Source organism: Dendrobates tinctorius, unplaced genomic scaffold, assembly GCF_039654945.1.
Source record: "Dendrobates tinctorius isolate UK_male_01 unplaced genomic scaffold, ASM3965494v1 ptg000046l, whole genome shotgun sequence".
Lineage (NCBI taxonomy): Eukaryota > Metazoa > Chordata > Amphibia > Anura > Dendrobatidae > Dendrobates > Dendrobates tinctorius.
In genome coordinates, this window is record NW_027361714.1 from 65,605,656 (window position 1) to 65,619,114 (window position 13,459).

The following is a 13,459-nucleotide window of genomic DNA, read 5'->3' on the forward strand; positions in this document are numbered from 1 at the left end:
ATTCCGCCGCGGTAAAAAGCGCAGCATTAGCACAGCATGTGCGGAATGCCATAGGAATGCATGGGGTGCGTTCTATACACGATTTTTAAACGTTTTCACAGCGTTTTCGCGCTGAAAATCGCGGCAAAAACGCTTAAAAATCGCATCGTGGGCACACAGCCTTACAGTAGAAAAAGGAACTAATACTTGGTGTGAATGAATCATAATGTGAATATTTCCCTTGTGATTTGTTCAGAATTTTTCCATCAAAACTGTCACGCAGTAAAACTGTCTTTATTGCCCATGGTAACAAATCAGACCTTAGTGTTCATTTACCAGAGCGATTTAAGGGGGTTTTCTGGAAAAATAAAATAATAAATAGAAAGAAAATATCATTGTAAAGAAATTCCTAAATACATTTAGCCCCTTCCCAAATTTACGGTAGATGTTCATACATGTCATGATCGGAAAGGTGTTGCCGTAATTATGACATAAAGATACATCATGGTGATTAGGCAGGAACAGGAGCACTGTGCTTGTATCGTCACTGTCAGGAGCTTGGCTTGAAAGGAATCTGTCAACAGGATTTGCTACCTAATCTATGAAGAGCTTAATGTAGAGACCCTGATTCCAGTGATGTGTCAATTACTGGGCTCCTTGCTCTACATTTTATAAAATCTTTGTTTTATCAGCAAGAGATTATCAATAGGGGACTAGTAAACCTGCTGCCAGGAAGCTCTCTATATTCATAAGCTCTACTTAACCCGTCAAGCCACTGAACGGCAGACTGGTTCCTCAGGAATTACCACATACATATACAGAGATATGTATGTGGTAATTCCTGAGGATTAAGTCATATGGATCGCCTCCCAGGGCTGTGGGCTACTCGGTACCGGGCCGGTGTCAGTGGGATGTGTCACAGCAGCGGTGACCCGGTCCGTGGCCCTGGGCACCCAAGTAATGGGGGAATGTAGTTAGTGGAATGGAATAGTTTGTGACGCCACCTGTGGTGATCGGCAAGGGAGGTGTTAAGCCGACGCTGCATGCAGATCCGCTGGGACTGATGGTAGGGTGCAGCAAGGATGTAAAAGCTCCCCCTGAAGACGCAGCTCCTCAGTTGGATCTTTATCCAGAGTCTGTGCATCAGCCTCCACAGGGATGGAAGGAAAAGATGTGGCTTCCTGATGGTAGGTGATCGCTGGGCGCCGAGGGGCCGCTGGATGGCTGTTGGTGGATTCCTGCAGTACCTGAATAGCCCTGTCCTTAAAATCAGCAAAGTCCAGATCAGGGTTTTGCAGGGTTATGATACGCAACTGTCCTCTGTGGGTACTGGATAGGAGTCCTTCAATGAACTGCTCCTTTAACAGTTTATCTTCCTCCTTCACACAATCAGGATCAACTTGCTTAACTGCTCGCAGCGCTTCCTGCAGGTTGAGAGCATAGTCCCTGATACTGTCCTGCGTCCTCTGTTTACAGCCAAAGAACCTCATCTTGATTTCAGCGGCAGTACGGGTGTCAAAGGTGCTTCTCAGCTTGGCCAGGATCTTTGCAAGTCTCTTTATCAGTGTCCTGCCAGGCTTTCACCTCTCTCTGTGCCGCACCCGTTAGCTGTCCAATCAGGATATTCACATTCTGGCTTTCAGACAGAGGGTATACTTTAAACAAACTGCACAGTCTCTCTTTAAATTCACTCAGGGTATGCGACTTACCCGAGTACTGCGGTAGCCAGGCCGCTCCCGGTATGTAGGGCATGGACAGCGGCACTATGGAGACCGCTGCGGCGGGCGCTCCTCCTTGCGGTGCTGCAGGGTTGGCAACGGCGCCTGCCGCTGCATTGCTGTCTGGCGCGGACATCCTCTTCCCCCCTAGTTAACGTTAGCCACGGCCAGGGGCTATGTGAGCTCTATGCAGGAACTAGTCTCCTAATATTGTCACCAAGGGTTACTCTTGCTGATAGCAGGGGTTGGTACAACAATGGCGCCCCCATTCAAATGTCATCTATCCCTAACAGTTCACTCAATGGAAAAGGGCTATATCTCTAGAACTGTCTGGCAGATGTTAAAAAAAATGTAATACTCAAAAGAGCACAAGGAATAAAAAGGAATGTTTTTAATTTTGCATTTGCACCACCATTGGTGGCACCCAGTATCTCCTTGGGCTTTCTAATGAGACCAAGCAGAGAAAGTTTGAGAAGCCCTGCCTCATGGAGCTTGGTGTTGTCTGCAAATATTAAAATTCTATTCTATAACACCAAAAAGCAGATTTAGCTATAGCAGAGATGATAAATTTACCATGTAGACCAGGTGTATGATCGGACCTTTGTCCTTTTCCCATCTCCTTCCACTAATACACTGGATTAAGTTTTCACTTGAAAACCTGATCTTCCTAATTTTCCAAGAGGTCAATTCCAAAAGAAATCATTCATTGTATTCTGTGGAGTTATAAGACCCTAACAACCCAAATCCATAATATGACCTAATCTACAGAAAACCAAAAGGGTGATCCTATAAAAAGTTATTATAACCCTAACCTGGCCTCTAAGTGTGAATTCCCAAGTTTTTCCACAGTTTTGTGGTTTCATCAGGGTAATAAAATCTTAAAATCTTCTATTACGAAAAAGCTTCCACATGTGGTAACATGCCACATGTGATGTATGGACCTGTAACAGATGTGTAGGGTGCAAGAAAATATTAAATATACCCAGAGATGCACCTTTGATGTGGACAGCTGGCTGTGAAAAGGTTAAAATAACCTCTGCCATAGTTAAAATCGACCAGCATGTCAATAACAAAGCTGTGGTATCTACATAGCAAATTAATTCTTAGAGACAGATGAGAACCCACTGCCTTATATCGTCAGTAGAGGATTCCAGAGCAAATATTGCAATATAGCTTTATCTGAGTAGCCATTAAAAAATTGGAAATGTACATGAGTCCATTAATGCAACAGGTACACAATATGTTAGGGTTGGCGGATCGCACTAAAGAAAGTAAATAATAAAGTGCGATCGCAACCCGTGGTCCACCATGCAGAGTTGTAAAACTGCTGCTAATGTGAACAATGACGAATTAAAGAAAGCGAGCGATCTCCTTAATAGGGCTGCGCTAACTCCACGCAGCTCTGTTAGCTTCACAGAGAGGTAAAACTAAAGGGTTGCGCTCGCTTTGTAACTGACCCGTGCCAATCGCACACGTGGCCGAAACAAATGCTGAGTCACAAGAAAAATACAAAAACTGACGCTAACTAGAAACCCTGCACACTTCACAGGGGAGCACAGCTCTTTGGGTGGATCTTGCCCTGTACGTCCACTGCGCTAACCGCACACATGTGGGAAACAGATGGTAAGCCAAGAGGGTACAAAAAGCCCTAACTGGCTAAAACTCAGGAGGAAACTAAACACATACATGCATACAGAGTGGAAGCGTATCCACTCACACTCCAACCATAAATGATACTAGCGCACCAGAATGCGCCTCTGAGAGACTTTTAGGCTATGTGCACACGTTGCAGAAATGCTGCGGAAATGTCCGCAGCATTTCCGCAACTTCCTGCCACAACTTTCCCGCAAAACACAAGCGTTTTGCAAGCGTTTTTAGCTTGCAGAATGCTTGTGCTTTCCAAGCGATTTGAAGCATCGCTTGGAAAAGTGAATGACAGATTGGTCAAGCATAGTGCTGGACAAGTGTGACCAACTTTTTACTATTGATGCTGCCTATGCAGCATTAATAGTAAAAGATAGAATGTAAAAAATAAAAAATTTTTAAAAAAATGGTTATTCTTACCTTCCGACGTCCCCCCATCTCTTCAGCGACGCTCCAAGTAAGTTCCGGTCCCAGGGATGAATTGCGAGAATCACCCCAGATGATGTCACACTCGCAAGACCGCGACGTCATCTCAGGTGATTTGCGCAATGCATCCCTGGGACCGGAAGATGCTGGCAGCGTGGCTGAGGGCGGGAAGGACTCCGGGAGCCATCAGTAGGTGAGTATATCACTATTTTTAATTTTTATTCTATTTTATACAGGGATATGGTACCCAGGGCATGGAGTAGAGTCTCCTCTCCTCCAGACCCTGGATGCCATCCACACATGAAGCGCTCACTTTACGCATGGTGGGCATAGCCACATGCGTAAAGTGAGCGTTTCAATGCAATCCTATGGTGATGGAATCGCCGCGATTCCGCAGGAAAAATGAACATGATGCTGCGGATTTTACCGCTATGCGATTCCGCAGCGGTAAAATCCGCAGCATGGGTGCAGCAACTGCAGAATCCCATAGGATTGCATGGGATGCGTTTTAGGTTACTTTCACACTTGCGTTTTTTTGCTGTACATTTTTTGTGCACACAAACGCATGAAAAAAAAATGCATCATGCGTTTGTGTGTGTTTTTTTGCGGGTTTTGGTGCATTTTTTTTTAAAAAAAACACATGCGTTTTTTGCGCATACGTGCACATAACAACGCGCACGTATGCGCACCCATAGACTATAATGGGTGTTTTTTTTTAAAAAAAAAACTGCATTGCGTGCGCATGCATTTTTTGGGGGCAAGTCGGACGCACAAAAAATGCAACAGGACGCATTTTGTGCGCCCGAGCGCACACTACAAAAAAACGCATGCGCGTACAAACGCATGTGTATGCGCACCCATGTAAAAGATAGGGGAAAAATGCATGCTTTTTTTGCGCTAAACAAAAAGTGTGAAACCAGCCTTAATAGTGTTTTTTTAAGCGTTTCCACTGTGGAAAAAAGCAGCAAAAACGCAACGTGTGCACATAGCCTTATACATTAGGCTCATGTCCAGACGGACAGGACCTTGCCCGTGGACCAATCTGGAGCTGCCACATCACTTAAGCAGACGTCTGACCTCCAATAGGAAGACGCCACATCATGGATATGCTCAGTAAAATGATCTCTGGACTTAGCCTCCAGAGTTCAAGGTTGCACCTGTATGCCACTGATTACTAAAGGCTTAGCTGGAGAGTCAGCAGTATCCAAACACATGGCATGAACCTGAGCAAGACACCGGGACCGACACCTGCACTGAGCAGCAGGTTCAGTGGCTGGACCTGAATGGGAGACTGCAGGGCCAGACAAGGCTTGGGATCCATCCTGTGCAGTGGGAAAATTCCAGCGCCTAGCACAATCTCTTTGAAAATTTTACCAGTGAGAAACTGGCCATCATGCCACGTCATCAGATGCCAAATCATCTGAAAGAGCTTTTTGGTGGACATTGATAGGTTGGACACTTTCTTCAATGCCAATTCATTACATTAAACTGTGCGGCAAGAGTTTAGATTATATTCAAGTCATGAAAAAACATAATATAACTGAAAATGCTGCGCCACATCCAAATGCTTTTAGTTGTTGTTAAATATTGATGCTGGCATGGAAAACCTGTAGGATGATAAAAGTACAAGTGCATTATGGGTGATGGGAAGAAATGCTGTCAGCGTTCATATTTTCAGAAAGTGCTTGTTTGCAGCTGTAATTTTTAACAAGACTACCGGCAGGGGTGGACACTGCCAGCTTGAGGCCCCTGTGCAAGAAATGTGTCTGGGCACCCTTCCTTTTATGGTGACAAAGCTACATATATATATACGGTATATATATATATATAGCCACACACACATACATGTATATATATTACATAGTCTCCTTTATTATGTATATTGCTGTCCCTTTTACAGGGCCCTCTCTTGTTATGTACAGCACCGTACCTTACATATTGGATTATATAGAGCCCTGTTTTTATTACATACCATCTTGTCTTGTTAGCTGTATAATTCAATGATGGCTGATGGAGAATGGGAAAGCTTCCTTTCTATGTAATAAAAGAGGGTGCTGTGAATAACAAAATTAACCAGAATACACTATGTAAGAGACAGTACTATACATAACAGCAGAGGAAGCTATATAATAAGGGACAGCACCATATATAACTAGAGAGGATGGTACGTAGTAAGGGACGGTGTTATACATAATAAAAGAGGAAACTGTAACTAAGGATGGTGTTATACAGAATTAGTGAGTGCACTGTATACTAAGGGACTGTGTTATACATAATAAGTACGTACACTATATACTGAGGGACTGTGTTAGACATAGTAAGTGAGTACACTATATGCTAAGGGACTGTGTTAGACATAATAAGTGAGTACACTATATACTACGGGACTGTGTTAGACATAAGCGATAATGTCTTCCTCCCCCTGTTATTAAGGCCATTATAAGTCCCCCTTCCTCCCATCCCAATCCCCACACCCCTCACTGTCCTCTTCCCCCTGCATCCCATTATTGTCCTCTCCCCCACCCCATCAATGCCCTCTTCACCACCTCCATCATTGCCTTCTCCCCCACCACTATCCTTGCTTTCTCCCTGCACCACTCCCATCATTGCCCATTCCACCACCTTCATCATTTCCTCCTCCCCCACAACCCCATTATTGCCCTTTCGAACACCACCATCATTGCATTCTCCCCCACCACTCCATCATCATTTCTTTTCCCCCCACCACCCTATCTTTGCCCTTTCCACCACCTCCATCATTGCCTTCTCCCCTACCACCCCATCATTGCCCTCTCCATCACCCCCATCATTGCCTTCTCCCCATCACTCCCATCATTGCCTTCTCCATCACCCCATCATTGTCTTCTCCCCATCACTCCCATAATTGCATTCTCCCCATCCCTGCCTTCTCCATCACCCCATCATTGCCTTCTCCATCACCCCATCATTGCCTTCTCCCCATCACTCCCATCATTGCCTTCTCCCCATCATTGCCTTCTCCCCATCACTCCCATCATTGCCTTCTCCCCATCACTCCCATCATTGCCTTCTCCATCATTGCCTTCTCCCCATCACCGTGGGCAGCACGGTGGCTCAGAGGATAGCACTGCAGCGCTGGAGTCCTGGGTTCAAATCCCACCAAGGACAACATCTGCAAGGAGTTTGTATGTTCTCTGCGTGTTTGCGTGGGTTTCCTCTGGGTACTCTGGTTTCCTCCCACATTCCAAAGACATACTGATAGGGAATTTAGATTGTGAGCCCCATCGGGGACAGTAATGATAATGTGTGCAAACTGTAAAGCGCTGCGTAATATGTTAGCGCTATATAAAGGTTATTATTATTACCCCATCATTCCCCTGTCCTCCACCTATACATACACAGCACCACTGACCTCTCTGCATATTCCCCCTGCAGAGCTACACATGCACACACACACCACCACTCATCTCTACTCACACACAGCAACTCTCACCTGGCCGCAGCATCACCGGCGCTCGGGCACAGCGGCTAGCCGGCAGCTGAATGATGACATCATCCTGTAGCGCTGCTGTCTGTGTCATAGACAGGAAGCGCAGGCGCAGGGCAAGAAGCAGGACGGATCCTTGCAGCTCCGCTCCTGCTATTCTCTCTTGCCGCACATGAGGGCAATCTGGCCAGGGGCCCCCCCGGAGCCTCGGCCTCTGAGCCCCGATGCAGCTGCACTGATTGAACCGGCGGTATGTCCGCCCATGACTATCGGCAGGTCCAATCAAAAAATAAAAAGGCTTCTCCAGTTTTTGATACATAAATTAGGTAAATGAAAATATTTAATGTTTCAAGCTTGCAATATAATCCATCCCATAATTTGTAATCAAGATCTATGCTGCTAATTTACAAGTAATGCAGCATATCTTCAGTAGAGAATATTAAGTCACAAGTGCATCTCTGTATTTGATATTTGCCTGCAACCTGGGACTGAATTGCTCTGCCTTTTATATTGTAGGATGTTCCAACCAATAACAGTTTGCCTTTATAGATACAACCAATGATGGAAGGGAGATGGATGTTCTAACATGTTTTCCCTAAGTCCAGTATTTCTCATATGATTGTGAATATTTTATATTTTGTATCATACATCCATCCTACCAACATGCAGTGTTTCCAATGACTTAAGGTTCAGAATGCTGGACAGTGTACTATACAATAACTTACATGGGGCAAACCAGGAGTCCAACTGACCAATAAACTTATGAAGATCCTCTGACTATGCTAGACACCATGGGTCCACAAATGGTCATCATTTCTTCATTCACAAGGAAAGAGACAAGGATGCTTCCAAGTGCGAGCCCACTCAGACTGACATAGCTCAGCCAAATAATGGACAGGCTCACTTGGACGAGTTGGGCAATCACAGGCACAACTCTGGTAAAGGCAGTCTGCAGCAGGCACAACTCTGGTAAAGGCCGACTGAAGAAGGCACAACTCTGGTAAAGGCAGACTGCAGCAGGCACAACTCTGGTAAAGGCAGACTGCGGCAGGCACAACTCTGCTAAAGGGAGACTGCAGCAGGCGCAACCCTAGTAAAGGCCGTGGGTAGAGATAAGCCACACAACAGCGATTATGGTCGGGTGCAACGACTCTCAGACCTCATCGGGCGAGTGGAGGAAAGCAGTGGATGACTCCCTGCTGCGCTGCAGCATAACGGACAAGGGGCTCAGTGGGTAAGACCAGTGACCGCCCGCTGCCGCCAGAAGTGAAACCAACTTGTTAGGCGGGGAAGCCGGAACAACTCAGCACCGGCCTCTGAAATTGGGGGAAAATCAATACAGTATATAACAAGTGATTTAAAATTTTGCTTCAAATATAGTATAGTAATTAAACTCACGCCTAATAAAAATTACTATAGAATACCAAACCCATCGGCACTCCACTGTAGTTGAAATGGTTGAGGAGGGTATTAAGTGCAAAATCAGAGAATTCCAGGTACTCATGGAAAGTGTACTTGAATATCTTTATTACATCGCACTGATTCAGTTACTGCTGTGGAAAGCTTGGGACCAGCTGAAACGTTCGGTTTGATCAGTGTGATGCAATAAAGATATAAGGTTACACCTTCAGTGAGTGCTGGGACTTCTCTGATTTTGTAATAAAAATCACTAGACTTTAGACCAGAAATATGTCTGACATTAGTAATCTAACAATAACACTATTAACCATAAAGATGCAATGGCATTTGCTATGTCAATGTCATACATATAATATAATGAACCTCATACACAAGTTGTCTCATGGCCGTTTTACAACTTTACACATCTTATATAAATTACGGGCAAAATGATGATTTATCTGCTGATTACCTTTGTATTTAGCCTGAGCAGAGTAGATTTTATTTGTTTTATACAAATGTTATTTTAGAATATATACATAAACCAAACCAGAAAGAAAGCAGTGATTCCTGGGTGCCAGTAATAACCATGGGTATGCATTCCTTGCATCTTTATTCATACAACGCATTTCGGAATCAGGTTGACTCTTCGGGTATCACCAGGAAACATTGCTCTATGTACTGTTTGGCTTATGCACGTCTTTTCCCACTTGTGTGGGTCAGTGGCCGGAGCAGTAGTCTTTCCATTATTTTAATGAGTTACGGAGTTGTGCCAGACCACAAACTTATTAGGTGCACGATTTATTGTTTTTGCTCTCTGTGCATACTTCTCGACATAACACACATGGAGGATCATTTTCTTTTTCTGTTTACCACGTCTTAGAATATATGCCATCCACAAGAGGTCTGATTAAAAAAATGATTTAAACTATATACGGTAATCAAAGTTATGAGACAGAATTAGCGCTCCCTTTTCATGAAGCTGTATTGGTGGCACTCAGTTATTGGACTTTTCCTTGTTTCATCGCATATGAGTCATAAAACCTAGCGGAGGTTAATTCATTTATTAAGGCTATGGATTCAAACATCACAACTGGAGGCACCGAAATACACGGAGAGAAGAGAAAGTCACATAGAGAACTTGTGGAAGGGTAAAGGGTAAAAGTAACGATGGCTATTAAAGAGCCATGTGACAAAAGTATTTGTAGGCCTGGCCACATAAAACACTAAATGATTGGTCATAATTGTATATACTTTTCTTCTTTAAAGAGAGTGTTTATGTGTCGGGAGTTAAAAAATCCTTTTTTTTTCCAGTAATTATTATAGGGAATGTCAAAAATGAAACATAATTTGAAAGATGCTCATTAAGTAAATTCATTTTTGAAAGTCTTTGAAACTTTCAAACAGGTTGATGACACGCATATGGAAACCAATTATCAACACTCTGACATGAGAGTACTATCTGAAAGCTCACATTGTGAATGCTAACATGCATGAGAGTCCCACGTCAATCATGTGATGATCTGTCCGGGATGCACACTACATTAATGGTCACTATGAAGAAAAGATTATTGTTGATCGTTGTATTCTTGTTATACAGATTCCTTTATTTTAGCATTCCATAGTAGAACATGTGTCAAAATTTATACCAAGGAAAATCAAGTTTAATCCATGTTAGAACATTAATTAGAATCAAAGGGAAAAGAAAGTACACCTAGGAAAAACTATTTTTTATGTGCTTATGAAGCAAACAATGTAACTGTGCACGCTGGCAGGTAAAACATAAAGGGTATAGCTATGAAAGTTCAGATGTAGTAATTGTATGGGCTCTGTGCCCTGACAGGGCTCATATGCCTCTTTGTAAGACAAGAGGCAGGCCTGGCTTTAGAATGGGGCAAACTGAACAATTGGCTGAGGTTGCCAACTCCAAAAGTGTCTCCAACCTTTCCCAACCTGAAACTGCACTGATCATGGCAGTCTTGTATGGGGACAGAGTGACTATTAGAAGTCTACAGATTTTTTTTTTTTTTTTAAACACTAGTTGTTTGAGCCAAGGCTAAAGATAGCTATCCACATTAGATGGATGTCAGCTTAATGATGCTTCAACCAATTGTTTGGCTAACAGCTATGTCAGCCAACTCTCTAATCACAGAACCACTCGTTAGGTTGAGTGCTCCTGTATTTTCTATGGGGAAGCCACCAACTAATACGTTGGCTTTAGACTTATCGCAAGCAAAATAATGTCAGCAGTCAGAAATTGGACATGCCTGATCGAGTCTTTCTTGATCATCTGTCGGCCAGCGTCCCCATATACATTAGACCACCAGAAGAACCCGCCAACATTAGTCTAATGTGTGGATTCATTAAAAAAAGGGGATGTATAAATCCTTCATTTACATTTCTATTTTCTTTTGAATACATTTCTGGTTTTACCTAAATAAAATATTCCAAAAACTACACTATTTAAAAAAAAAAACACATCTGTTGAATTGCAAGTCTGTGTGTATCCTGAATGTTACTATTAGTATTTTAAATTGTTTTATCTTTTACATTTTCAGGACTGGAATTTACCAGCTATCTCATCCTCTGCTTCAGCACATAACATTGTAAGTATCTCTCCAGTGTTACATGACATTAATTTTGTATAGAAGTTGTTTTGTTCATTGTTTCATTTCTTTTGAAATTATTCCTATTATTATTAGTAGTAGTAGTAGTAGTAGTAATTTATAGTTAAATAGACAAAGTTCTCCTGAATAATAAATTGCCCTTATAAAAAAAAAAGCCATTCTTGCACATTTTCTGCCATTTATAGCCTGGTAAAAAATTCTATAAAAACTATCACCGATGAGGCATTTTACTGTACTATTGTCAATATTTCGTGAAATTTAGTATATTGAAATAATTTTCTTCAGTTTGGGAGAATACAGTGGAAGCCAAAACAATATAAAAAATATTACATGTACAACACACTTCACCACACCATGTTGCACAATACATAGGCACACAAGATTCTTGTACACGGCCCCATTCACACAGTACTGTTTTGGTACTGTCATGGGGCTGCCACGACAGAGTGGAGCCAGAAGACCGCAGTGTCTGATTGCTCCAACTTAGGCGCTGAGAAGTATCACTTCTCCTTCATTTTAAATGTGTTTATTTCTTCTGGCAGAACGGGGATTAATCGGCCATGTTGGAAATCCCTGTGCTCACAGCTGAGCTCGGTTATCCACTCCTTTCCCCTTTATTATCTGCTGCACTGCTACAAATCAGAGCTAGCATTTGTTGCATGGCTAACAGAGGGAGAGGAGTTCATATGAGAAGGAGAGTTGGAAGAGTTATCAGTGTCTGTTGTTTGGTTTGTATGTATGGTAAATATGGTAAATCCCTATCCTTCTCTATTTTGGTTTATTCCCCTATGTCCACGCCCCGCTGCATTCCTCTGTTATATGTGACTAAAAATTTTGTATGCCTGGAGTTTTCTGTTAACCCGTGTTTGTGTTGCCTTGTTTGTCAGGTTAGTGTACTACAGTGTACAGTAGCGCTCCCTCTTCCCTGGATGGGGGAAGAAAACAGACAGAGGGCTAACTCAGGAGATAATGCAAGGGTGGAGGCCCTGGCATCTTCACCTTCAGAAGTATCCCAGGGAGTAGGGCAAGCTAAGGCGCCCCCTAGTGTTAGGGACAGGGAAAGAGCCTCTGGTCCCGGGTCACCTGACAGCTGTGTCGTGACAGGTGCTCTTTTTGCATGTATCCTTTCGTAGTCAAATTTAGGAGTAGATGATGAAGGAAGGCAAAATATAAAGACAGTAATTGGCAAATACAGTTTTATCTATTAACACTGTGCCATAACTGCACTGTGCACACACATTTGAAGAGTAACACCACTGTTGGGATAATATATATTAATATTTATAATGGTTGTATTACTTCTGTGAATATCTGTTCTACGGAGCTGTATCATCTTGTTCAGAACACGCTTTCTTTAGTAGGCCAAGATGATACATTATAGCTGTCATGGCAAGTGGCCATTAGGGAGCTTCTGTGGTCACATACTTGAATTATGTAACATCTGGGCAGAAAAAAAGTGTTTGGCGGAATAATGACATAACGGGGGTCATGTACGAGTATAAAAATGTTACTCGTACACACTGGATTGTCAGTTGCAAACATAATGAGACGTGTATGAAAATGTTTTTAAAAAAGGTTGTTCTGGCGTATTAGAAATTCTGGAAAGTAACTACATTACATCATTACATCATTACATCATTACATCATAACTACAGTGTATTATGTAAGGTCTTATTCACACAAGAATATCCTGAATATCTACCTTATATTCGCTGCTGGCTTTAATTTTCTATTACAAATTTGCATGATATATCACATTTTCTGCTTTGGTTTTAGAGCAGAGATCTCTTTGTTCTCACTTATGGTGCTTTTGTGGCACAATTGTGCAAAGACTACGACAGTGACGAGGAAGTTAACAAATACTTGGATACAATGTAAGTATTTAGTATCTGGCATTATTTGCTTTGAGGAACAATTGTTTTAATATAATAATGGTAATGTTACTCGTATAATACCAAACATCATTGTTTTTCTTTCTAGCACCTATTAGTGTGCATTAAAGGGATTATCCAAGACTCTTTATTTGTTTTTACTATTGGCCTAAAAACTAACGGGAACTACATGCCTGTTGTACACAGCGCCGATATCTGCCAGCACAGAGCAGTCACAAACCACTCCTGTTGGTAATTCAGTGGCTTCAACTGACATCACGTTGACAGACCAACAGCTTCTCTTTTCTCTGCTCTGTTGACTGGGCATTA

General features: G+C 42.6%; 1 protein-coding gene across 1 annotated transcript in view; it reads left to right on the forward strand.

The window, feature by feature from the left end:
- TRAPPC3L (trafficking protein particle complex subunit 3L) overlaps positions 1 to 13,459 on the forward strand; it is a 168,763-nt gene that overhangs the window by 21,308 nt on the left and 133,996 nt on the right. Inside the window, exons 2-3 of the mRNA XM_073575971.1 lie at positions 11,190 to 11,237; positions 13,035 to 13,132. Of these exons, the coding sequence (XP_073432072.1) occupies positions 11,190 to 11,237; positions 13,035 to 13,132 (146 nt within the window). The remainder of the gene's footprint in view (positions 1 to 11,189; positions 11,238 to 13,034; positions 13,133 to 13,459) is intronic.